Consider the following 27,198-nt stretch of genomic DNA (forward strand, 5'->3'; position numbering starts at 1 on the left):
AAGGACATGGACCTACAAAAGCAATTAAACAATACCAAAAAAAAATCATTAAAAATGAAATCATAATAAAAATAGTCAAACGAGATCGGTTTAATGATGTTGAACTGCGATGACAATTTCCACCAGAAAAAAAACAAACAAATTTAAATAAAAGAATGCTGCCTATCAACATAACCGGACATCAGAAAATACGAACGTGTGTATCCAGGACTCGCAAGAATCCCTCAATCACGACTTTTTCGTTTGTTTATTTATTTATTTTTAAACGAGTTTTTAGGTTTTAAAAAAAAAAAAAAAAAAAAAAAAAAACAGCATGTTGATAGCCGTAGTACAGATCAGACTACAAATGATATCATAAATTGCTGTGTGTGCATGAACATGTACTTTGAGAAATGCATGCTACACCAGGAGTCCTGTAGTTTTAAGATCTTTCGCTTGTGCAAATCTAATCTCATCCAATTGCAATACCCTTACTGTGTTTAATGATTAGTGTATTTATTACTCACATTACGCAGCTGCTGGAACTACAGGTCTGAAAAGTCGTGTGTCACAGAATAGTCACGTCAAGTAATGTCCAGCAGTCACCAGCAGATGGCGCCACTGTATTCACAAAATAATAATGTAATTACAAACAGCACCAAGTTAATATTTTATGGTTACAAAATGCAGCCATGTATGCATGAATGAATGAATGATCAGGACCCCTCTCAGACAGTGTTTTGGTTATACTTCACTCTCCCCTTCACATGTACTATACTCGATTTATCATTTGGTTCTGCAAATAATAGATACTTCGATTTCGCATTCTATTCAAAACGCACCTTTCGATTATCATTATCATTATTATTAAAACATAAATAAAACCCAGAGAGGCTCACACAGGCATTATTTCTTGCAGCAATCTCCACAATATCTTTTAAAAGGTGAAGCTAGGTAGTTTGTTACAGACAGACAAGCAGCTAAATCACACAGCAACCTGGAACCAAACGCACAGCCCACTGTGTGCAGCCCGCCTAACTTACACTCCACAGACTCTGAGGGGCACACTAACGTGTACTGCCACCTGCAACTTGGCCTAACTGGATTCACTGCTCTCCTCTGTTGTTGAGATTATATATATACACACAGCTCTGGGAAAAATTAGGAGACCACTGCAAAATTATCAGTTTCTCTGGTTTTACTATTTATAGGTATGTGTTTGGGTAAAATGAACATTTTTGTTTTGTTCTATAAACCACTGACAACATTTCTCCCAAACTCCAAATAAAAATATTGTCATTTAGAGCATTTATTTGCAGAAAATGACAACTGGTCAAAATAACAAAAAAGATGCAGTGTTGTCAGACCTCGAATAATGCAAAGAAAATAAGTTCATATTCATTTTTAAACAACACAATAGTAATGTTTTAACTTAGGAAGAGTTCAGAAATCAATGTTTGGTGGAATAACCCTGATTTTCAAGCACAGCTTTCATGCGTCTTGGCATGCTCTCCACCAGTCTTTCACATTGATGTTGGGTGACTTTATGCCACTCCTGGCGCAAAAATTCAAGCAGCTCGGCTTTGTTTGATGGCTTGTGACCATCCATCTTTCTCTTGATCACTTTCCAGAGGTTTTCAGTGGGATTCAGGTCTGGAGATTGGGCTGGCCATGACAGGGTCTTGATCTGGTGGTCCTCCATCCACACCTTGATTGACCTGGCTGTGTGCAACGGAGCATTGTCCTGCTGGAAAAACCAATCCTCAGAGTTGGGGAACATTGTCAGAGCAGAAGGAAGCAAGTTTTCTTCCAGGACAACCTTGTACTTGGCTTGATTCATGCGCCCTTCACAAAGACAAATCTGCCCGATTCCAGCCTTGCTGAAGCACCCCAGACGAGTCCAATTTTCAGCTTTGCCCAACACCTGGTCATCTAATGGTTAGACGGAGACCTGGAGAGGCCTACAAGCCACAGTGTCTCGCACCCACTGTGAAATGTGGTGGAGGATCGGTGATGATCTGGGAGTGCTTCAGCAAGGCTGGAATCGGGCAGCTTTGATCAAGTGATCAAAGTGATCAAGAGGAAGACGGATGGTCACAAGCCATCAAACAAAGCCGAGCTGCTTGAATTTTTGCGCCAGGAGTGGCATAAAGTCACCCAACATCAATGTGAAAGACTGGTGGAGAGCATGCCAAGACACATGAAAGCTGTGCTTGAAAATCAGGGTTATTCCACCAAACATTGATTTCTGAACTCTTCCTAAGTTAAAACATTACTATTGTGTTGTTTAAAAATGAATATGAACTTATTTTCTTTGCATTATTTGAGGTCTGACAACACTGCATCTTTTTTGTTATTTTGACCAGTTGTCATTTTCTGCAAATAAATGCTCTAAATGACAATATTTTTATTTGGAGTTTGGGAGAAATGTTGTCAGTAGTTTATAGAATAAAACAAAAATGTTCATTTTACCCAAACATATACCTATAAATAGTAAAACCAGAGAAACTGATAATTTTGCAGTGGTCTCAATTTTTTCCAGAGCTATATATATTATTTATATTATTATATAATATATATTATATATAAAAATTTAAAAAATTTTATACTTAAACACGACTTTTTTAACGCATTTTACCATGTAATTATACTAAAATGACTTCTAGGCGCAGTAACAGCAAATCTTCTCCAGTTGGCATGAGACAAAACCGATCCGGGTCTTATCACAATCTCGACTTGTTTTTCATTATTCCACTTGTTCATGAAGTTACATTCAGAGAGCATTAACTACCATTAAAACATATTTGGGGTACAATACCACTGCGTGTCCCACAGAATAACATTTCTGCACAGCCTCCTCCTCGCTCGGCTGCTGGCACTGCTGACTCTAGAGCCTGAGCTCAGAATGAGCAGCTTCCTGTGGCAGAATGCTGCTAAATTCAAAACGGGTTTGTAAGGGCACAACAGCAGCCGCCACCACTACCAGCTTTCTCAAGAACAGAATCTGTTACAGAGGTGAGAACACTGAACTAGATGCTCTACCAAGCGCAATCGGAGCATGATTCTGTGATGAACTGATGAACTAGTGTGACGAGGTGCTTGGCACAAGCTACTACTTACAAACAGCTGCATCCCACAGACTGTAAACGCTGCTCAATGGGGAGACCTGGGCTTTCATTCAAACGTAAAATCAGCAATGACTGCAATATTGAACACAGTAATGTGTTCCTCAGACACTCCCAGACCCTGCCACACCCTTCTCCCATAGAGCCGCAACTCCAAGTCACACACCAGTAGCTGGAGAATAAAAAGTTTCAGGGAAATATACTGCAAGGTTACTGTCAGCAGTGTTCATTAGGGGTGAACTACCCCAACCATTGTCCTTGGTCTGGTCATCCAATGAGAAGAACCGCTGTTCCAATCACGACACAATCCAAGTGTACTCCAAAACTGAAAACAAAAAGGACAATAAAAATATTTGAAACATCTAGTGCCCTGGAACCCGAGCCGCACTTGTGCTCTTTCAAAGTCCAGCCGAGATTCAGGGCTTCTTCTAATAGGAGATGGTTCTGGCAGCAGAGCCCACAACTGTAGCACCAGGTAACACAAGACTGACCCTTAGATCAGCTGATCAACAAATACAAAAAAATAAAACCACTGCCACATCTAGAAGTGTGTGTGTGTGTGTGTGTGTAATATATATATATATATATATATATATATATATATATATATATATATATATATATATATATATATATATATATATATATACACACACACACACACACACACACACAAACACGTGAATGTGGGACGAGTCCAGGTTGGTCGTTGCCCTTCTACTGAACTTAACCCACAGCACTATATAAAAAGAAAATGTAATAAGTATCCAGGCATTTCGATCTGATGGTACTGCAGCACTATGGAAATGCCCACGCTTGTCATTTACCAGTCGCTCAGTTTTAGTAAGAGCCCAAAGTTATAATACGTTGCACGACTGAAACTCTGAATACCGTCTCTCGTGTCCCAGTGTATTTCTAATACGTTGCATGACAAACAATACTCTCTCTCTCTCTCTATGTCCAAGTGTGTTTCTAACCTCTCTCTCTCTCTCTCTCTCTCTCTCTCTCTCGTCTGTCTGTTTGTTGCCCGTATGAGTGTTGGAGAGTTCCAGTACACACCTATTCCACTCCGAGGTGCAAGGGGTGAAGGCAGGGTTAGGCGACCAACTGCTCGCTAAAACAGCAACTGGGGTCTACAGTCGGAAAGCAGGGCACACAGGGCGATGTTTCTCCCTCAAACCTTCCCGAAATCCCAGTTTACACGGGACAGCTACAACATTTTTTTTTTTTTTTATAGATATACACAAGCAGCTGTTTGACTTGTAGACCTTGCTCAGCTGAGGGGGGGGGGGAGTCATCAATTTTGAAGAACTGTAAAGTTCTTTTCAAGTTGGTTGAACGTGCAGTCAAACTAAAATCCTTTGTTTAAGTTTGTTGGTTTATGTTTTATGTGCGTGTTTCTGTGTGTATGTGTGGGGGGGTCTACATCTCACCTCACCTTTCCTTTTCTCTTAAGGCTACTTTGCCAAAAAAAGTGTTTAAAAAAAAAGGAAGATTTTATTTGTGATGCTTAGCAGCCACGTTGTATCCAGCGCAAACCCCGCAGTCTTTCCCATCCAGCTGAGAGCAGCAGATTGTCCAATCCAAGCTCACTCTGCAGTCTCCCCTTCCCTCTCCTGATTTGAACTGGGTCAGGAGAGTCGGGAGAGTTCCAGGAGCTCCACTGAAGCAGGGATGGAGCTGTAAGGCCAGGGGGGTGTAGTCACTTCTGCTCCCCTCGACCCTCATCCTTTCCTTCCTCGTCCGGTGTGGCTGTGATGGGGGTGGTGGTGAAGGAGACGGTAGGGGTAGAGGGGGAGGTGGTGGTAGGTGGGGTAGGTGCAGGGGTTGTGTCTGCGATGTCCTTGCTGGCTGCAGTGAAGTTCTTGGGGGTGGTGGAGGGGGTGGTGGTTGCGTCTGCGATATCTTTGCTGGCTGCAGCAGTGCTCTTGTGGGTAGCAGAGGGGGTGGGGGTGGTGGGAGCTGGGGTTGTGTCTTCGATGTCCTTGCTGGTTGCAGCAAAGCTCTTGGGGGTGGGGGAGGGAAAGGGGGTGGTGAGAGCTGGGCTTGTGTCTACAATGTCCTTGCTGGCTGCAGAAGTGCTCTTGGGGGTGATGGGAACAGGGGTTATGTCTGTGATGTCCTTGCTGGCTGCAGCAGTGCTCTCGGGGGTGGTGTCTGCGATGTCCTTGCTGGCTGCAGCGAAGCTCTTAGGGGTCTTTTCCCTAGCCACTCCTGGCCCAGGGTCCTTGTCAGGGGACTCAGGAACGTATTCGCGGATCTCTCCGGGCTCCAGGGGGTCCGGCCCACAGGGGTCGTGCTCGCAGCAGGACAGCCGCCCGTCCAGCTTGGAGATGAAGAGCATTCCTTCACGGTGCCGCTTGCAGAAGGAGCTCGGGCACATCTCACAAAACGAAGCGGCGTCCTCCGCGCACACGTCACACTGGTGCCACGGGCACTCCCAGCGACCTGCAGCAACCAATCAGAGACCCAGAAAACACATTCAACATGTCTGCAGGTCTCCCAGGTGGATTAACAGGGATGAGAATACGACTCCTACCAGGTAAGAGTTTCACCTGTTCCAGATTTTACTATTACGAGCTTGATGAGCTGCAGCATATTGGTGTCTTACTACATGCACAGTAAAACCAGCAATGGATGAAATTACTATGCAACGCAAGTCTTATTTACATCCCAGCAATTTACAGTGGTCTGAATGAGAGGCATGTTCAGAAGGAAGTTTGTGCAGTCCTTAACCCACAGAAGCACCTGATTGAGATGTGCCTGCTACAAGCCCTCTCCCTCATCTGTCTGCCTTTACAAAGTTTGAAAAGCCCAGCTTATTCAAGTGGGCACCGAGTTACTTACAGGCAAATGTTAGAATTGCAGTTTCTATTTTGAACGGAAATGAAAAGGCCACGTAGGCGGGCATGGCTACAGTAGGTGCTGTCAGCGCTGTGCTCACGCGCGGGTACGTACCGGCTGGCCTCTTCGTGAGGTTTAGGCAGTCTGCGTGGTACACCTTGGGGCAGCCTGGCTTCTTGCAGGACACGATCTGCCCCCCGTCCCCACAGCTGAAGCACTCATCCTCGCGCTCCTTCGGCACCTCTGATCTGGACCGGCGCTTCACCTGCGCCTTCTTCTTCAGCTTGCGCCCCTTCTCCTCTGAGGAGGCGCTGGGCTGGTTCTGAGACGCACAGGGAGCGAAGCACAAAGTTACAACCTCTGCCCAGCACTGGCACAAACTGGACTCCCAAAAATATTAAAAAGGAAAACTACCTTTGGTCTCACTCCGAGGAAGCCGCTGCAGTTGGGGGATCCACACTTACACACAGTCTTGCCGTTCCCCAGACACTCCAGGTTGTAGTTGAAGGTGAGCTCCGTGCCTTGTGAAGGAAAGCACACGCGTTACCAGCAGGTTATGAGATGTAGGATGTGCGCGCGTGTTTCAACTGTAACTACATGTCTTCAATGTTTAAAGCAGTTTAGTTCTGTATACCTACAGCATGATGTCTTGAAGTGTGAAGCATGCAATGTGTCGATTTGCAAACATTAGGCCCTAACCTGGCACAGGTGTGACCAGCATTGGTTACAGAAGGCCAAAGAGGGAATATTGGTTTGGAAAAGAGAAGACGGTAGAGGAGAGTAAGAGAGAGACAGGAGAGGACTGCAGGTTTGTGTTGCCATCTCTCACCAGAGGGGATCTCTGCGAGAGAAGGTACAGTAGAGTAAGAGAGAGAGACACGAGAGGACTGTAGGTTTGTGTTCGTGTCTCTCACCAGAGGGGATCTCTGCGAGAGCGAAGAGGCCGACCCTGGTGTCCCCGTTCACGGTCCATTTCTGTGTTTCGCAGTTGGGCTGGCAGCTGTGGTTCATGAAGCGGGAATGATTTCCTTTCGGGCCAGCATCGATGACACGATCCTGGGAGGACAGGACAACACACTCACTACAGCACAAAAATACTACAGCAAGCTGAATCTGTGACAAGCCTTGGGGTACAAGACCGGGGTCACATTTATCAAGGTCTTTACTCAAATTTGCAATCTGCATTATTTTGTTTTATGTTTTTTTTTTTTTTGCGGGGGTGGGGGTGGGGGGGTGGGGGTTAAAAAGGAAATAATCTTAACGTTACAATACTAGCAAACAAATCAAAATACTACGTCAAAAGTATAAAGATAATTAAAATATCTTACATAAATGCTAGAGAAGCACAGAGCAACACAGAGGTGGGAATGAGCAGGGCTCTCACCTTGTCCAGGGTGAGCATGTAGAAGTTGAAGATGTCGAGCTCCTGAGCGTGTTTGATTCTTGCTCGGCACTCCTCTTCATCGATCACCTCCCCCACATACTCATTCACAAACTCGCCCTGGGGATTGAATAGGGTCGGAATCATGTCTCGTCATAGAACACAAATAAAAAAAAAAAGAATTGCGCAAACAACCTATTTTAAAACACACACAGGAGGTCTGCACATTACCTTTTTGAGGTCGCTCTTGCAGCGCAAGCCCCAGCCCCTGGCCAGGGTCCTGAAGATCTCCAGCTCTGGGTAGAGACGCTTGGTGAAGCTCTGGTTTTGGCACCGGTCCCCGGCCGGGCACATCTGGGGGTGGCACTCATACATCAGCATGCGGTTGATGCACTCCGAGTCCAGGCTGCAGGGATTCTCATCCGTCGCTTTGCAGTTACAGCGCGGGATCTCAGACATGTCTGCCGTGAAGATCTGCACCTTCCCCATTGGCCGGTTCACCTGCAACACAGAGCAGAGCGCACAGACACACACACACACAGACACACACACACACACACACACACACACACACACACAGACACACACACACAGACACACACGTACACAGTCACACACGTACACAGTCACACACAGACACACACACAGACACATACATAGATTCACACGTACACAGTCACACACAGACACACACACACAGACACACACACACAGACACACACATAGATTCACACGTACACAGTCACACACGCACACACACACATACGCACACACGTTAGCAACAGTACTAGCAGCGATACTGAAGACTTTGGGGGTGAATTTAATTGATCTAAACAGCGCTGCCATGTTCAAATGTGAAATTAGGACCAAATATGGCACCCAGTGTTGGTTTTCCCAGTCACACCCATTCTAATGATTTAAACGAAGGCGGTGTTTAGATTAACTGAAAAGACCACTTGAAGGTTCTTGTAGAGAAACACACAAAAACAAAAAATTAAAATCTCTAATAAAAAAAACAGCAACAATCCCCTAATCTAACTGATAAACCATTAAACTGATTTACAAAACCTGGTGACCTCCAATGCAGACAAATATATACCAGCTCAGTGCATGAAACTTGTTCAGTGATACTGGAAACTGGTGAAGGTTTGTAGACATTAAACCAGTGCGATCCTCAGCAAACTCAGTAGTATAAAAACACATGTGCAACAAAAGCCCAAGAAGATAGTAAGAAAGAGACAGCAATGCTAAACTCAGAAAAGTGCTGTGCTTGTGGATAACATTATTTAATACTGGCTGTTTATATGTTTTTAACTCAGTGATAGAACAGGATAATGAACTGTAATAAACCTGTGTAAGGGCTGGTCACTCTAACTGGACACTGCTGAAACAAGAAGAGCATGATGAAATCATCATGAACACCAGCACACAATACACAACACAAGCATTCACTGATGCAGACCAGTCATCTACACCAAGTCCACTGTGCCGACCTTGATGTGTCTATAAGGAGGGGGTTTCTTGTCGTTTCTCCGGTCCTCCTGCAGCTGTCTCATCTCCTTCTCAGCCTGCAGCTCGTGGAACCTCTTTGCAGCCTCTTGCAGAGCTGGGGAGAGGAACAAACTATAACACTAGGGACAGCGCATGTTGGGAACTGGAGTCCTGTCACGTTTGTGGAAAGTCGTAGGAGCCGTCAATAGCTACATTTGCACATTTTTATCCAAGCGTGTAGTAAAAGAGAAGTTGCTAAGAGTGACTAACCAGCTGTACTCATCGCAGAGAAATTCACAGAACTCGTTTAAAAGAAATCTTTGTAAACTATGAGAAGTTTCAAGAGGAATAAATAAGCATGCGTTTCTATTTGAAAAAAAAAAATATCTCTTTATAAAAGAACAGATCATAAGATAATACTGTCAGTACAGGGCAGAGGTGTGCAACTCTGGGCCTTTCCAGTCCAGGGTTTTGTTACAACCATGACTTTTGTTATTGTTAAGTGGACCAGTTAACCCTCCACTGAGGTCCGAAGCAGTAAACTGCTTCACCACTGCTTGGACTCACCAACCCTATTAAGATTACTCTTGGACTAGTTCATGTTGCTTTAGATAAGGCAGTCCGAGACTAGGGTGAATCGTGTTCTATGAAACCAGCCGCATACTCGTTAAACCCGCGGAATGCTCCTCCCACCCCTGGTACAGTGAGGATTTCAGTGCTCCGACCTGTACCTTTCTTGTAGGTGGGGTCCACGCCCTTGCCCATCTTGTCCTTGTTGCTGGCATCCCCCTCCATGTACGGGAAGACGCGCGCCTGGTAGGTCCACAGGTAGTCGTCGGAGCCAAAGAAGTGCACCGGGAACTCGCCGATGTCGTGCTTCATGCGCTGGATGTTGGCCGGGATGTTCCGGGGCTGGCTCACCTCGGCAGGCCACCACCTTGGAGGATTATTATTATTATTATTATTATTATTGTAATCTATTCGAAAACACATGAAACTAAGCAATAGGACATTGCGCAGTTCTGCGCTGGTTATACAAGGATGAAAATAAGCCTCACTGCCATAGCAGTTTGATCCATTCCTGATTTTAATACATGTTTAATAAGATACTCTTGAGCTTTTATACCCTGTGGGTGAACCTGACATGCAATATGGAATCTCATTTCTATGCCTATTCTGTTTTCCCCAGTCTGGTGAAGAGCAGCTTGCTGACCTGTAGCGCCCCACTTTGACCCACACCACCTCCTTGTAGTGCGGCTTCTTCCCAGCCCGGCAGTCGTTACAGAACCAGCTTCCCTCGGGCATGTCGATGTTCAGACACTCCCGGTGGAAGGCAGCAGGGCATGACTCACAGCACAGCAGACTGCCCCCTGTAGGGAGGGAGGGAGGGAGAAGAGCAGGTGAGGAGAGGGGGAATCAAACTGAGCAGCCAGCGCCGGGAGCGCGAGAAAACTGCTTTAACAAAAACACAAAGTACCACCAAACACACAGCTAGACAAACACTGCAAGGAAAATACACTGGAATACACATTAGCATAGCAAACCCTTCCCCCAACATACCCCACCCCCACACACAAACTGAGAAAATATACCAGCAAGCAAGGACCACAGTATCAAACACCCCCCGAAGCGACATCATAATAAAAATAATAATAATAATAATAATAATAAATCAGTTAAGCAATCCCTACAAAACCAGGAAACTGGTTTAACAAAATACATGTCCGCACATTTACACAGAAAAAAAAAGCATGCAATATTATTTATCGGGATATACGCATGAACTTCCCAGCCCCTACAAAAGTGCCTGCGCTTGGTCTCACCTTCGGAGCAGACGAAGCACCAGCTGACATTGACGTGCTCATGGTTGCGGCAGCCCTTGCGTGGGGTGAAGTGGTTGGGACACAGGAAGCTGTTGTTGGCCAGGATCACGCTCCCGGCAGCCATACAGTAATCGTTGGCGTGGTACGCCACGGGACAGCGCACGCAGCGGGTCAAGCGTCCTGCGGAACACAGAAACACTGGGACTGAGGCTGCTGACTCCACCTGCTGTGAACCAGCATGTTCCACAGGCAGTCAGAGGCTCAGCAAACACAAGAGAACACTGTTACACAGCTACAGAGCATGGTCTTCATTTCATCTGCTTAACATGTTAGTACTCCTTTTAATATTACTTTGACTTTTTTATTTTTTACCATTAACCATAAAACCAACAGCACTAAAATACACGCTACGTCCCTGTGTCAGAACGACCAGAGCTCTCCTACACAGCTACCAGGGCCAATTAAGATCCTTCTTGTCTCCTATCCAGGCACTGACCCTGCATCAAAGACTGTATTTCTACAAACGATGTCTAACCTAGATTCCAAGCCAGTTCCCTTTGCAGCTGAGAGACAGGCATGCTACCTATCAGGGCTGGAAATAAGACTCTCATTGCACAGCAGTTTGATCCATCCCCGTTTTTCTTATGAGTTTAATAAGACACACGTGAGCTTGTTACCTATACACTGACTAATGAAGCTTGCATTAAACCCTGGAATGGGTGTAACTGCTATGCAATGGGTCTTACTTCCACCCTGCCTGCAGACACTCCCGGGGCTCTTACCTTTGGAGACGGAGGGGTTGGCAGGGTTGGTGATGTAGCAGGACAGGCAGACGTGCAGGGAGCAGCGGAAGCTGTGGTTCTGGAGCACAGTCGGGGCGTGCTTGGTGATGCAGTCCATGTGGTAGAACTTGCCGCACACTGGAATAATGCACCGCTTCACGTCCGGCCCAGGCTTCTTGCACACGAAGCAGGTGTGGATCCCTGCACAGATACAAAGCACACAGGACAGTTCGGACAGGACTATGCAAAAGCATAATATACAAAACATTCTCTTTCGACAGCGTGCACAAAAAAACTGTACTAAATTACTAAATAATCTATCAGCAATATGGAATTCAGAAGCACGCATATTTCAAGTAATTTTTTTTTGGTGTTCACTGTATCATCACAATGGGTAACTAGTTGTAAAATGTCAAAGCAAAGCGCCAGATTGAAGAAACGGCAGAGACTGACCGGAGGTGCATTCCTTGCAGATGAACCTTCCCTTGGGCATCTCCGACAGGCCGATGCACTGCAGGTGGAACGCCCCGCAGCACTGGCTCTCACACAGCAGCAGCTCCCCGGGCTTCTCACACACCTGCCAGGGGAATTACACAAGCAACCATTCAGATCTTACTGACCAAACCGTTCTTTTAAACCACTTCTTCTCATGCCTATTGTGCAGTTTCTCCCTCCCCTCAACTGAATGAAGATGTGGGAGGAGCTATAACCTGCCACTTTCTATACAGCCACCCCCTTCATTTAGCCCATTCCTTCTAACCACACCCACTGCCCTCCAGTCCCTGCCCCCCCACCTGGCAAACATTCTCCTTCATGGAGGCGCCCCCGCCTTTCTCTCCTGTAGGTTTCTTATTGGTCGGGACACCCAGATCGCACTGGAAGACCTCCTCTTTCACTGTCACAGGGCTGTCCTCACAGGGCTGTCCAGAGAGGCAGATCTGGGGAAACAGAGAGAGGAGACGGGGGCGTTAGTGGGGATAGAGGCAAATTATATAAATAGAGAGAGAGAGAGAGAGAGAATTACCTGAGGCTCAGGAGCTGCCTCGGTGGATTCCTCAAGACCCCCTTCTTCCTCGAAGGCGCTGGGGACGCTTTTCTTGTGCAACACCGGGGAGGAAACACGCCTCCTCCTCTTGTTGTTTCGGTCGGGGTGCAGTGCTGAGGATGTGGAGGTACAGAACAGCAGTTAATGGAAACGTCTCGTCGCACGCACGCACGCACGCACGCGCCGTAGCCCCACAAGCTAGCCCCGTAGAAACAACCACGCAAGGCTTTAGTCTCTGTTTAATGCTTAGCATACATGATTGAAACGCTTTTAAAATGGTTAAACTTTAGCAGACCAGTAATGCTTAGATCAAAAAGGCATCAGAAGGCCCACCATCCCTTTTTTAAAAATGACATCTATTTGTTCAACTAAATAAAAGACTTTGCCTATGAAATAAATTAGCTTGTACTGCACACCAATCACCATGTACAAACTGACAACTGCTGCAGGGAGGCGCATCTTATTCACCTGAACAGAGTCCTGGAGACGAGGAAACGCTCTTCTTCATGGGCTCGCCCTTTAAAAAAAAACAGAGCATGAGATTAACAGCACGCTCCACGTCACGCTTTGGCAGTGGCAGCAGTTTCACAATGCTGTGTTCAGCGTCGCATACACATGGCCTTTCGATTGCATCGCGTGTGTAATTGTACTTGCTTTACCCTCCTGTGTAGTTTGTTCCACTCCTGCCCTCACCTCTTGCTGTTTTTCATGACTGTCCTGCCCCCCTGCCTCCTCCTCCTCCTCCTCCTCCTCCTCCTCCTCTCTGGTACCTTGTTCACTACACTCCTGACCACCAAGAGGAAAAGTGGAAGGAATGGGACAAAATAACAAAAACGATAAAATGTAGTTGTAATTTCTTATGGAGCAGAATTTCTTAAAAAAAAAAAAAAAGGCAACAACATTGCATGTGAACCCAAACTAAACGTCCTCGGGGCAGAATGGAAGTGGAAGTCTGCTTGAATAGCTTGTAAACACCCTTAGAAAAGTTTACCACAGTAAATCTGCATGCTAACTCTGCCGTTTTCTCCCCATGCTTTTTATATGCATTTGTCAGTCTACCTTGGTTTGCCATGTTTTTCAATATGCTTTACCATAGCTCTCTGTGCTTTACAATGCTTACCTATGCTTTATTACACTTTGCTATACTTTCACTGTGGGAAACTTTTATGGGTATTGAGTAAACTGGATATGATGCACCTGTAAAGAAACCATTTCAAACTGCGGCTCTGTATCACTGGATGGCCGGTGGTTTATCAGTGCGTTACTGAAGCAGGTCAGTGTCACCAGCATGTGCAAATATGAAGTCAGTATCTCAAATGGTCTCAGGAGAAAGCAGGCTTTGACAGGCTAGACGCATCGGTTTTGACTTGCCAAATGACAGAATAGGAAGTTACCTTTTGGGAGCTGCGACAATCCTCCCTTGGCTTCTTCTTTGGAATTAAGATCGACTCCACATCGATGGTCCACTCCAAAATCTTTTTAGTGGGTTTCCGAAGCCTCTTCCTCTCTTGGCACTCTATAAAAAATGTGTTAAACTAGTTCAAACGCTTCTACTGTACCTTTCCTTACTGCGTTAATATTAAGAGGGCTATTCTTCCAGTGCAATGCAGCCAACAACAGCCCACAGGCACTTTATAAAACTGATAGGACAATACCAAATCAAATGTATATGAAAGAACACTATTGGGATAATGCAACAGAAGTACTTTCCATGTCAAGGTGAAGAGGAGATACACTCCATTAAAAGCCTACCCATGCAGACAGAGCACATTTCCAGTGTTAAACTCTGCTGACAGTATCTGGCGCAGTTCAACGGTACATTCAGCTTTAAAAGCTTAATGGGGGTTAAATAAATCCTGCATTGAAAGATATGTTTTTAAAAATATATAACATTTTGTATTCTGTAAGCACTAGATGTAAATGAACCCATGCATGCTTACATCAAGTATGGCTGTTTCAGCCTTTCATAAGCTCTCACCTGACTCTGGAGACTGTTGCCCGGGTTCCAGGGGGCAGGGCTCGGGAGAAGCAGGGTCCAGCTCTGTTTTCTGGGTCTCTTTTGCAGGTGACAGGGCCTCTGGGGGTGGAGTCAGAGTATCTGGAGGCGGGACATGCCCATCCTGGGGCGGAGCCTGTTCCTCTATGCCGCCTGGCTCCTGTGTGGACAGCGCATGGTGCTCTGGGGTTGCAGTGTGTAGCTCTTCCTGCGTAGACGTCACCAGTGAAAGCTGATCGCTTGCTGCTTCTCTGCTGTTCTCTTCCTCGCCAGTCTAATGAATGCAACCGTACAGGTGAGTACAAGACTTCTTCACCGTCGCAGCTTTATACCCATTGCTGACGCCAACAGTAACGATACTAGACTAACCCCCTCATCATCATCAGTAGTTTAACATGGTACAACTGCACACACAGTGACTGAGGGGGTTAGGAACACATGATTCATCCAATCTGTGGATAAGACAGATAAGACCAGTGAACAAGAAAATGATATACATATATTTTTTTTTTTCAATCGCTCTAACCTTGCCGCTCTGCTCAGACCCTTTTCTCTGCTTCTTCTTCACTCCAGTCTCGCTCTCCTCAGTCCACTCCAGGAGTCTCTTGCTGGGTTTCCTACGTCGCTTGCTTTCCGAGTGTGCTGCGTGGTTACAGTATGAGAGACAAATCTCTTAAAACCCACTTCAATCCAGCAGATTCCACATTTCCTCTTATCAGTAAAACAAAGTGCCGTCTTCATTTCAGAATCATTTTACTAAGAAAGCCTATCCTATATTGTTGCTCTCCAAGTACCCAAAACCTCTGGTTCTCAAATGGAGTGTACTACTAGTTTAGATGTTTAAAAAGTGGATGTGAAATGCAGATCTTGGTCCTGGTGTTTATACAGTAGTAACTATACACCATGTTTAATATTCAGTATTTGTTCAGTCTATTCCAGACACACATTACTATTGTAACACAAAGTCTCAAACATTCACATAAATATTGTACTCCTTCACTTTATTGAAGTGCTTCGTGTTATAGGTTATCTGAGTGGTTACCAACATGCTAAATATGAATTCATCTTATTCTTAAATAGAATCTAACAGGGCTTGTTCTGATTATACACTGTTTATAATACCTGACAGCGAGACCTCTCCGGCAGTCAGAGGTGTTTTATTAGTGTCTGTCTGAGCGCCTGCCAGCTTGTCGTCCCCTTTCTTTGGTTGGGAAGCCTTGGTAAGTCCCAGGATGTGACCCGGATCCCCCTCACAGCCCCCGCTCAGCTCGAAAGGCACCTCCGTCTCTCCGCCCTCAAGCTCCTCTATCTCCTCCCCCTCACACGCTCCCTCCTTCTTGACTGCTTTATCAGAGCCGTGGTCAAACTTCTGCCAGCGCTTCTTAGGGGCCACACGGTTTATATCGGCAGGTCCACAGTCCTCAGAGGCCCCAGCTGGAGACTGGGTCCAGGAGTGCTCCCATGGGAGAGAGGAGCCCCCGCCCAGTTTCACGTCGCTATGTGCTCGCGTGAAGTCTTTCCCGTAAGCGTGCTCAGCCAATTCCAAAGGCACGTTGTTGTGACTCCGCCTCTTGGCCGCTGCTGTGACTGAGCCTTTCCTGAAGCGCCCGTATTCATCACGGACTTTCACAACATTGCTGCTGCTGCTCCTACCAGCGTCGCCCGAGCCGTCACCCCCCCCCTTGGGGTCCACCCGTTTCTGTGAAGGAGGCCTGGGTCGGGCTCGCTTGATGTTGGTGCTGGAACCGTTTCCCTGGGCTGGTAATGCATTACTGGGAAGCTGTGTCGGTACCGGTCCCTGCAGGCTGCTCTGCCTGTTTCTCACCCTGGTTGTCATTTTCTTTTCCCACATAGCCGGGGTGATCTCCTCCGATCTCCCTTCGTGCCTTTTATTTCCTCCAGCGCCAGAGATGAGAGACAGCCCTGCAGACTGTGCGTTATATTTTGGAGGGGTGTTGGGAGGGGTAGTCTGAGGGATGACAGGAGGTGTACTGTGAGAGGTACCAACGCACTGCCCCACGAGCATCGGAGGCCCTTCCCTTGCCCGGCTGTCGTGCATGCCCTTCCACAGCATCAGCCAGGTGCTGTACTTGTAGTTGGAGTCTGGGCTGAAGGTAGCAGGCTTGCCTGACCCGCCGTCGTCGTTCTTCAGAGAGTGGAACGAGAGGATATGCTTGACAACAGCACTCTCAATGTCTGCAGGGTTGGAGGAGGGAGAGGGGGAAGAAGATGAGGAAGGGGAAGTGTAGGAGGAAGAGCTTTCCTGGAGGCTGTTTTCCCTCTTCACCAGGGCAGTCACCCGGGCCATTGTGTCCTCCGACAGTGGCACCCAGTCACTAGGCTCTTTGAAATCCAGCCAGGACTCTCCCTCTGGTTTTCCGCAGGGCCCATTCGGGAGCGCAGCGTTGTTTCTCTCTGATAAAGCAGCGTGCATTCCCCCTGGGGTGCTCTGCTGCGTCATGTCTTTGCAGAGTGTTTGTGAAGTGTCAACTTTGCCCACTTGTTTGCAGCTATTCGCGGAAGCCAAGCTTTCCACAGGACCTTCAGCGGATGTGAAGTTCTTCTCCGCCTCCCCGTTTGACAATTCAGATTTTCTACAGCTAGAAATGCGCTTGTCAGCTCCTGCCTCCTCCATAACCTTCAGCGCTCTCGTCGTCAGTCTATTGCTGGCTGGGAGGCACCTGGCCCGCTGGCTGCTGGATTTCCCAGACAAATCGCAGAGTCCTGCGCTCGCAGAACATAAGAGTGAGCCCCCGAACGAACTGTTCTCCGAGTCTGAGCCTGTGCTGGTGGCATCGCTGGCCAACCCTCTCGGCACCCTCCTCACCGATACGCGCTTGCGTCTCTGTCGCGAGGCGAGCTTCCTGATCTCTGTCGTGGGGGTATCCAACGGGATCGGGGGCGGCTGGACCGGTTCAAGTGTAGGGGTGCGTTCTGAAACCTTTGGACAAAGGATCCTCGGTACAGAAACGATATCCGAATAGGGGCAGTCAGCAGGGAGGGTGTCATCGGGCCCAGTGTAGACTGCCTTGGCCACAGCTGCTACCTGGTTCCTCGATGTCTCTGCTTCTTTAGAGCCACCGGAGGCTTTGCAGGAGTCAGCAGGCTTCTTTCGGACCCGCGGGGTCTTGGCACAGACCTCCTTCTTCCGACTGGGCCTCCTGGGTGGATGTGATTTTTCATTGGGCAGCTGCGCTGACAATGAGGGTTCGGGGGGCCCAGAAGGGCTCTGGGGGCTTGTTAGAGTTGTTTCCTCTTCTTTCACAGATGCAGGTTGGAGGTCAGTAGTATTTGCAGAGGAGTTGCCGATGAATTTCCTCTGTGGTTCAGGAAGAGTGGCCTCCGCTTCGACCACACTGGCCTCCCAAACAGGCAAAAACCGAGTCGGGATCTAAAGAGGGAAGGAAGACAGACAGACAGACCTTAGTAACAAAGTAAGCTTTAACTAACGACATGAGTAAATTATATGATCAAACCTCCCAATACATATTCTTTATAAAACCTTTTTTTCTCAGCAATAATTTTTCATCCTTAATTTCAAATTACCATGCAACAGACATAAGATTAAGATTGGCATGTTACTGCCATTGCACGAGCGGGCTTTTCTTCCCGAGAGAGCATGTATTATTTCTGTATTATAATTAATACTATTTTCTTTACTGTGTATTTGTAGTTCTCCTCCTTCTGCTTGCCCCTCCTGCGCAGCACAGGCAGATCTTCAAACTGGTGGCGCCCCTCGAAGGGGAAGGTGGCTCTCCCCACCACCCAGGCCTGGTCCAGGATCTCCCCGTATGTGCGAACGAAGTACTGCCGGCAGGGTCTGCGACTGGGCTCTGCAAGCACAGGGAACACAGCGTGGATTAGCCTAAAGGGCGCGGGTACAATCACTGTGACACAGGGCTGCAAGTGAATAGCGTGGAGGACGCAGACAAGCAGGGGGGATTTTAAAGACTAGAGGTTCATGAGAATACTTTCAGATTGGACATTTGCATCAGTGCATGCACAGCACAGAATGAACATACAGTACATATTAAGTAATTTTAAAAGTGAAATGTGGTCTTGGAGTCTTGACCATTTCCCAATGTGTATCAGCTGGAGTTACTCCAGTTTCACGCAATGCAAGTCTTAAATTCTTTCCTGGACAAGTACAGCATTAAACAATTCTGCAATAACGTGTGTTGCTCCTGGGTGAGGCTGGTTGGGCGCGCACCACTTCAAACTCCCAGTAGCACCCAGACACAGAAGGGTTCACAAACAAAGATCATCGCCAATCCGAGATCACCTGCACAGCAGTTTTGCTCTACCTACATATTGCATGTAGCAGTACGGTCCTTTCCAGTTTTTACTATGATACTTTGTGTGTAAGTAACTTTTACAGAATCCCCCATCGCGACTGTAGGAACCGGTTCTCGTGACTGCTGTGTTTGCTGCAGCAAGGAGCCCTACCTTTCATCCTGAAGTAGGTGTTGAGCACAGGGTCACAGCAGATCCTGCATGGCCACCAGGGCCGACGGTTGAACTTGGCCCACACCAGGTCTCCAAGCTCGTATGCCACTGGAGCGGGCTTCTTCTTCGGACTGCAGCCCTGAAAGCCAAAGAGAGGGGGGGAGGTGGGAGGGGGGTGGGGGGGAGCCGTCAGCACCTCCACGAGCCCTCTTACAGCAGCACTGGCACTACGGCACCAGCTTATTGCAAGAGCACCAAAAACAATTACCAAATAAATATACAACTGCATTTCCTCCACATCCAGATACTAAAGACTGCATTGTATGAAACACCCTATGAAGTGCACACTACAGCATGCATTCAGGGTGCAGATTACTGTGTGCATCTACTGACACCTTTCAGATACAGCAATCCTCTGCAGCCCTGGTCTTCCTCTCTCACATTGCGGTACATCTATTACACACTCTGACGAAATCCATTCATATCAAGTGTCTTGACTTGATTGATTACATATACATATACAAAATCACAAAAGCAGGTCCTCCTCCAGTGGAAGCAATGCTCTGCCCAGCGGAAACTAGAGTGCAGTCTACATGTGAATGACACAGCAAGCAGGCAGGATATTCTTACTATGGTAAGGCTTTAACTGAATCCGGACAGAGGGGCAAAGAATTGAACACAGGGCTTAAATTCACTATTTTTGCTTCTTAAAAGAAAATAACACGCCGACATCACAAAACCTTTTCATTTGTCATTTCTGCAACAATATTAGTTCCTTTTCCTTTTACAAAGGAACACTTTCTTATGAACTGCAGCATTGATGAACTGTTAAATATAGACACTGTGACTCTGCAGTTTTTAGTGTTGTACATTTCTGAGATATGCACATTAAGCACATATTTTTAGACGCAGCACATAGGGAACTACAAAGCTAATCAGCCACAGGAGTTTGCCTGGATGTGTGTTATTAAACGTTTTTGTTTGTTTGTTTCAGTGTGGCTCCAAGTCCAAGCTCAGTTGTACACACATGTTCGCGCACTACCTGTCAAATGTTTGACATTTTGCATATCGCTGTCTCTAACTGAACCAACCCCAATACAGGCTATATGTTTACGATCAGCTTGTGGACTGCACATGGAGTGCGTTTCGCATGGAGAGGAGGGGAAATAAATTGTGAGCTCCAGAATTTAACAAATAAGGGGTGGCTCAAACTGCACAAGATACGGTCACTTTGCAGCACAAGTTTCAATTATGCAAGACATTCAAACAGACCATCATTATGCACACACTGAATCCTGTAGTCCCCCTCACCTAGGCAAATCACAAATGCACTTCCAGGCAGGAAGAATACTCGATAATTTATAAGATCATATGCAAAAGCAAACCTACTGTATACATACACTTAACATAGAGAACCCTGTTGTATGTCGAGCACAATGTGCATTTATACTTGAGATGACAAATGGGGCGAGATGTTTTTGTATGTAGGTTGGGGCTGAGGAGTGAGAGGGGGGGTAACAACATTGTGAAATATGGGCATCACCACAAAGGCAATTGTTTAGTTAGATCTCACCCCAGTATTGCTTGCAGCAGCAGGAGGTTATGCATGCTTTTAGCCCCGGAAAGCAAAACAGACCCCACTACAAACCCCCTTTTTTTTTTTTTTTTGAATATACCATTAACATAAAATAAAATATTTTGCATGTTTCTTTACCAAATGATGAACTACACTTTTAAATGTTCCAAACATTATTTTACCTGCAAATCTGTTTGATTTAACCAACACTTCTGACATAATAAAAGCTGGTGCTAAAGAAAGGGTGCGCCTATTGCCTTACAGAAGCGCGCACGACCGTCTGATGACATGCAATTGTGTGAATTTGATGGGAGCTGAAAGTAGAGGATTGGCCTGGCATTCCATGACCTTGACCTGGGAGTCAAAGGTTTCCCAGCAATCTCAGTATTGTAGGTCATCGAGGTTACCTTTGTGAGTGTCTTCAATAGTCTACCTGCACACAGACTGACAGACAATATAATAGAACCACTTTGTGCATGGTTCCAGAGAACAGAATATATGTACTTTTTGCACCAAAACTGTTCTAGTAAAAAATAGGAATAATTCTACATTATATGTACACACAGTAACACCACCCTAATCTAAAAACGTGTCATCCTTAACACTATCACTGTTAAAGATGCAAACTCTTTCCACTTGCAAATGTCCAATCTTAAACTGCATGTGACAATTTGTCTGTTTGTTTTTTTTCCCCACTTTCCAATCCTCACAAGAAAGTCGTATCCTCTGCCGCTACCATCTTAACTGAGCAACAAACCAACTCCGTTTTAAAAGTACATTGTCTGCCATAATTCCGGAGTGAAATAAATCACTTTTCTTGCCACCACAAAGCTCTATAGGCCACCCCTCAGAATTTCATTAAGCAGAAGTACCACAGACATGTATACTGGCCAGCTCAGCACACCAGAGTCTGCATGCTTTGTGTGCTAGCCTTTGTTATTTGTCTATGGTACTTCTGCTCATAAAGATCCATAAGGGATGGCCTACTGCTGATTTTTCAGGAGAAATCCTAGAGTGCATTCCGAAGCAGAGAGTTCTCAAGGCTCCATACAAGCTGCTCCAAAATGAATCAATAATAATAATAATAATAATAATAATAATAATCATTTTAAAATATGTAAACCCAAAATAAAAGGCTTACAGAATTTGATTGAGGGGTAGCCGATGTGGCCTCTGTACTGTCCCTTGGCTCTCCTCCCTCACAGCCGTCCCGGGACTCTTCCATGTCGCTGCCCGAATCTTCTGCACCACTTCCCAAATAATCAGTGGAGCACATGGTCATGTCCTTTAATGCCGCAGAAGGAGCGTGGACCCCAGCTGAGCTGGGCTCAAGCATACTGGTTTTACTGGACACCTCTGTGCGGCTGTCCGGATTTTCGGCAATGACTTCTAGAGTTCCGGTTTTGCAGGAATTCCCACCGCTAACGATTGTTTTCCTCTTGTCTGCCTTTGCTTTGTGTTTCAGTACTGCTGCAGCAACCCTTTCCCCACCCTCCTCCTCCTTCTCCTCCTCCTCCACCCCATCTCGCTCACTACCAAGCTGTGTTCTCATCCCATGCGCAGTTGGCTTCAAGTGCAGCCAGCCGTTCTGGACTGCGTTTGCGTTCAAATCTGGAGTCCGAGGAGGAGCGGGGCAATTGCTTTCTAAATCACGACTGGATAAAGCCTCCGCCCCACTATTAAGAGGTGAAGGGGAGGAAATATGACAGGAGACCGATCCGAAATCTGCCCCCTGAGCGTGCAAATCATGGGGCCCCTGCTGCTCTCCATCTTTGAAACCCAGGTCTGGCTGGCTAACCATAGAGGCCAGGTCCTGCAGTCTTCGAAGAGGGATGTAGCACGAGGAAGGCTCCTGTGGATCGAACACGTACGATTCTCCGTTTTTAAAAGCAGCGGCGTTCGACAGCTGCATGGCGCATGCGGTGTCTAATCCAGCTGCCACGCCATACCCTTTTCCACAGGGGGCGCTGTTGCCATCTGGTCTCTGCGGTTTGAGTGGGTCTGTGTAGAGAGTCAACACATTTCCAGCATTCCGTTTGCATGTTTGATCCATTCTGTCATGGCTCCATCCTGTCACAATAAAATAAATATAAAAAATAAATATTGTTTTATTCCAATAGCAATTAAAATAGTTTGAGGTCTTTAAAATTAAGAAATATAAAATAATCACAATTGTTAACTAAAATTATTTTTTCAAAAAAAAAAAAATAAATAAATAACGTTAGCGTAAAAAAGTCTTGGTTGGACGTCTGTAATAGCAATGCAACCACCATCAATTAAAGTTTATTGAAACTACAGGCATTTATTCATTGGTTAACGCTACAAAACATACAACGTTAGCTTTAAACAAATTATTTAAAAATATATACATATGTATTTATAACCCCCCCCCATTGATCTTACTTTCATTAATTTGATTACATGTTGTACACTTTAATTTAGAACTCTTCGTTTATCTTTAAATCTAACAGATATAACCATTTCTAGATCATTTTGGGGGAAGAAAAAAAGATTGTGCACGTTACGTCAAAGCACAGCGACTAGACTGTGTGAGCATAAAAAAAATCTGTCGGACTAGCCTGTGTATCTAATTATAGTCACCGTTTCACAAAGAGTTATTTTATTAATGTATTTAATAGCAATTGAATTACGCTGAAGACCAAATGTCTGCCCTGTCCTAATGCATCACAAAGCTGACACTTTCAGCTCGCACCCACCCGTTCACAACATTACAGACAGACAGACTGACACACACGACAGGTTTACAAATAATAACAAAAAAAAAACACCCGAGTTTAAAATTCAACTAAAATCTTACCATTTACACCTCGGGCACAGTAAAATCAGTTGAAAATGGTTAAAAATGTGAAGTCTAAGGTTATTTTTTTCCGATTTGTGAAAGCGGATCTGTGCGACTAGGCCCGGGTCCTGCGCTCATATCCGTGCTGGGAAGCACTCCGCCGGCAGCCACTAAAAAACACACACACACTGCCCAGCTTTGAGACTCTCACACTGCCTTCATTGCATCGCTTCATGTAAAGCTGCTGCTTTTTTCTGTTGCTAAACCGTTGTACTGTTATTATTATATATTTATTTATATTATATATATTTTTTTTTTTTTTAAATAAATGATGATTGTTTCGTATCTGCCGACCTGCCCTGATTATACTACAAACCCTGGCCCTGGCTGACTCTACAGCAGCCAATCCTGCTCGCTTCCCATCCCCCCCCCCGCCTCCCCAAAGTGTCGGTATCTATCACTGAATCCTACAGCCGCACATTACTGTGGAAGAAAACGCAGTCAAACCCTGAGACGACCACCAACACGGGCTGGGTGACACCCGGCTAAAAAGCATAGAGTCTAGTACTATCCTGAAGCCCCGGGCGCCTCAGCTCGGCTCCTTTTCAGTGAAACGCATCTATGTTGTGCAGTTGTCAGATACACCGCCACCACTCAGACTAGTGCAGTATAACCATACCAGCACAAGCGCGCCATTTCCATTTCTCCCCTTATTCCCAGGCAGGGCGTCACTTCCTCCATCTTAGGTTAATTGTTTGATAAGAAATATTGTCCAAATTTAAGAACCCCACTTGAGAAATGAATTAACCACCGCGAACCCCGGTGTCTTCCCGTAGCATGGCGTGCTGTGGTTGCGTGTGTGAAGCACTGCCCGCACTTCCCCTACCCTCTCCGCCTTTAAACACTCAAAATGGAGTCTGTTACAGATTTGAGACTGGGGGCCCCAGTGTTACAGAGTGTCGATAAAACTGAATACCCACGCTGGAGTGTAACAGTGTCACCTACTTCACAGCGACGCAAAGAAGGGCTGTCTTATGACCAGATTTACACAACGCCCTTCTGTGTTGAGTGTGCAAATGACTTTTCCCAGAACAAGACGCACACTTTAATATTAGCAAGATTATTTAGGGTTAGATTATAATAAGATTATTTAGGCATTTCATTCACCGTACAAAACGTTGGAGAGAAAACAATAATTGATATGGCAGCTATATCTATCTATCTATCTATCTATATTATATAATAATAACTAAATATAAATATATATATATATATATATATATATATATATAATATATATATATATATATATATATATATATATCAAATATATATTATAATATATAAACAGCCAAACAGACGCATGCCTACATATAAACTCCACCCATACACAATGGGTAGTAAAAGGGTCGGTTATTTTGAATGTTCATGCGCGTTATTTCTATATTTTTAAACACAGTGTATGCAATTTGATTAAAATACCCCCCCCCCTTTTTTTTGTTAAATACCACACCATGTTGTTCCTTTTGGGGCCACCTACAGGCTGCAAGAAGCCTAGTTCTGTTCACAGCAGTTGTAAGTATATACCTGCAAATTCAGTTTACCAAAACGAGCTATCAATTATGCAGTTTATTTTTTTTTTAATTATGTTAAATTGTATATGGGGAGTGTGGCTGTCATTAAAAGTGCCGCGATGCCTTTCTGAACGCAGCCTGCCTGTGTATGAGCTGCCTGTTGCAGATAGCAGGCTCTGTGCAGCCTGCCTAACTGCGCCCCGTTGATCTTACGGCGCCAATTAGTTTCAAATAATGATTTAGAGTTAGGGGTTGGTATTTAAAACATAACGTGCTGGTAAAAAACGCAAAGTAATAAAAAATAGGCACTGGAAGTTGAATCGGCGACTCATAGTATTAGGGTTTTGCGGTGATTTAAGCTTCACATACACATAGTAACAATTCCGCGCCTATTAAATACTGTTACTGCAGTCCGCGCTACCGCTGGGGTTTCCCTCGTAGTTTTAAGTAAGGTGATGTGTTACAGAAGGATTATACTATCGTATAATTAGTCATAATTGTGATTATTTAAGAAAGCCAGGTTTTACATTGCAGGCATTTTGATTTCAGACACTTAGATTTTTTTTTTAAATGGTACCGTACCAGAGTAAATGCGTCTTAAATTAAACGATTTAAAATAATAAGCAAGGTTTGCTAAATGACTATTAACGACCGCTATCCAGGCACGAGGTACACGGAGTTTGTTTCTGTATATATATATATATATATATATGTGTGTGTGTGTGTGTTATCGTGCAAAATAATGCTCTGTGGTTGTTTTCTAGGGAGAGTCAAATAAACATTTATTAGCTGTACAAATAGTCCTCAAAAACGAGGCGTTCCCTACAAACATATATGCATGCATTTTTGGCAACTAAGATTTCTGGCAAGGTTTAGTCATTTGTCTTGCAGTAAAGACTCACATTGGCAAGGGAAAATGCTTCAGTCTGAGCCTTACTTTTTCAGTCTTCTGATGAATCTCATTCCTGTGCTGCTACACATATTTCAAACTGTAAAAGCTAAGCAAGAGAAGTGATCTGTCTGAACAGGAGAGCCAGTGAACCAGCTACTCATTGAGGGGTACTAAGCACAGTCGGCCAGGAATACAAACAAATAAAGTATAGATGGGTTAGTGATCTATATTTTATCACCCGCGTTGAGTTCAAAATGTCACCTGGATGAACATGCGTTGGCATCCGTTTCTCTTGCACACGCATTGACTAATGCGTGCACATCATCTGCACACAAAGCTGCTGTGCTGCTGGGTTCAGGTGTGGGGGATGGAGGGAGGGGAGAAGACAGAACTGAAGTGTGAGTCACACCTGATTGATAGAGAATGTCTAGCTGATGAGCAGTGCTGCCAGACACTGGACTGGCAGTGACCAGCACTGTATGTGACACGGAGCACAGACAGCAAGCAACCCAGGACATGAACATAATCTGCTCGCTACCTTGTGAGCCAAGAGCTTGCTGTTTCATACACTGGAGTCAACTATCCAGTATGAGATAAGCAATGAGACTGCATGAGATAAGCAATGAGACTGCATGAGATAAGCAATGAGACTGCATGAGATAAGCAAGGGACTGCATGAGATAAGCAAGGTGACTGCATGAGATAAGCAAGGTGACTGCATGAGATAAGCAAGGTGACTGCATGAGATAAGCAATGAGACAGCGTGAGGTAAGCAATGAGACTGCATGAGATAAGCAAGGGACTGCATGAGATAAGCAAGGTGACTGCATGAGATAAGCAAGGTGACTGCACGAGATAAGCAATGAGACTGCACGAGATAAGCAATGAGACAGCGTGAGGTAAGCAATGAGACAGCGTGAGGTAAGCAATGAGACAGCGTGAGGTAAGCAATGAGACTGCGTGAGATAAGCAAGGTGACAGCATGAGATAAGCAATGAGACTGCATGAGATAAGCAATGAGACTGCATGAGATAAGCAAGGTGACTGCATGAACAAATTAAGCATTCTTATGATGATAAAATGCAGATCTTTATTATATTCATTTTGCAGTGCAGGTGGCAATCGAGCACTTTAAAATGAATGTTTCATGCAACCTGCATTATATAGTCGCTTAAACCGGCATTACCAGCTAAAACCAGAACCGCTACCACCTCTGCCCAAAAATACAGTGCTGATCCTTTCTTGGATTTGCAATAAGAGGCCCGCCAACATTGTGACAGCGTGTTGCACTTGTAAAACATTTTAAAAAATAGTTTGTTTTGTCCAGTGCAATAGAAAATGCACAGTGGTGAGAGTAAGCAATGAGTATTTCATTTACTTACAGTCCTGGCATTTCCACATCCTGGCGGCTTCTGACTGGCTGAAGGCTGAGCCGCTCACTCCC

At 45.4% G+C, this 27,198-nt stretch overlaps 1 protein-coding gene across 3 annotated transcripts; it reads right to left on the minus strand.

Annotated features, from left to right (window-relative positions):
- Positions 1–3,745: 3,745 nt before the first annotated feature.
- On the minus strand, positions 3,746–27,198 carry LOC121296991 (histone-lysine N-methyltransferase, H3 lysine-36 specific-like). 3 transcript variants are annotated; one of them, XM_041222977.1, is made up of 23 exons: positions 27,137–27,198; positions 21,630–22,558; positions 18,913–19,051; positions 18,127–18,299; positions 15,589–17,857; positions 14,993–15,108; positions 14,449–14,740; positions 13,865–13,986; positions 12,939–12,987; positions 12,450–12,583; positions 12,220–12,363; positions 11,879–12,002; positions 11,426–11,626; positions 10,644–10,823; positions 10,034–10,190; positions 9,552–9,757; positions 8,823–8,935; positions 7,561–7,830; positions 7,333–7,449; positions 6,863–7,004; positions 6,363–6,469; positions 6,063–6,270; positions 3,746–5,552 (listed from the first exon to the last, which is right to left on the minus strand). In XM_041222977.1, the coding sequence occupies exons 2-23, from the start codon at positions 22,539–22,541 to the stop codon at positions 4,807–4,809; spliced, it is 6,921 nt and encodes a 2,306-aa protein (XP_041078911.1). In that variant the 5' UTR covers positions 22,542–22,558; positions 27,137–27,198; the 3' UTR covers positions 3,746–4,806. The 3 variants fall into 3 exon arrangements, with proteins under 3 accessions (XP_041078911.1, XP_041078910.1, XP_041078909.1); XM_041222976.1 differs by lacking the exon at positions 27,137–27,198 and adding an exon at positions 23,968–24,176; XM_041222975.1 differs by lacking the exon at positions 27,137–27,198 and adding an exon at positions 23,307–23,936.

Source organism: Polyodon spathula, chromosome 22, assembly GCF_017654505.1.
Source record: "Polyodon spathula isolate WHYD16114869_AA chromosome 22, ASM1765450v1, whole genome shotgun sequence".
NCBI classification, from domain to species: domain Eukaryota; kingdom Metazoa; phylum Chordata; class Actinopteri; order Acipenseriformes; family Polyodontidae; genus Polyodon; species Polyodon spathula.

Coding starts and splice junctions, on each gene's coding strand:
- LOC121296991 (XM_041222977.1), bottom strand. CDS start 22,541: ATGGATCAAACATGCAAACGGAATGCTGGAAATGTGTTGACTCTCTAC. Junction 12,988..13,864: donor ATTGTCGCAGCTCCCAAAAG/GTAACTTCCTAT, acceptor TTTTTTTTAAAG/GGCGAGCCCATGAAGAAGAG. Junction 9,758..10,033: donor GTCAAAGTGGGGCGCTACAG/GTCAGCAAGCTG, acceptor TAATCCTCCAAG/GTGGTGGCCTGCCGAGGTGA.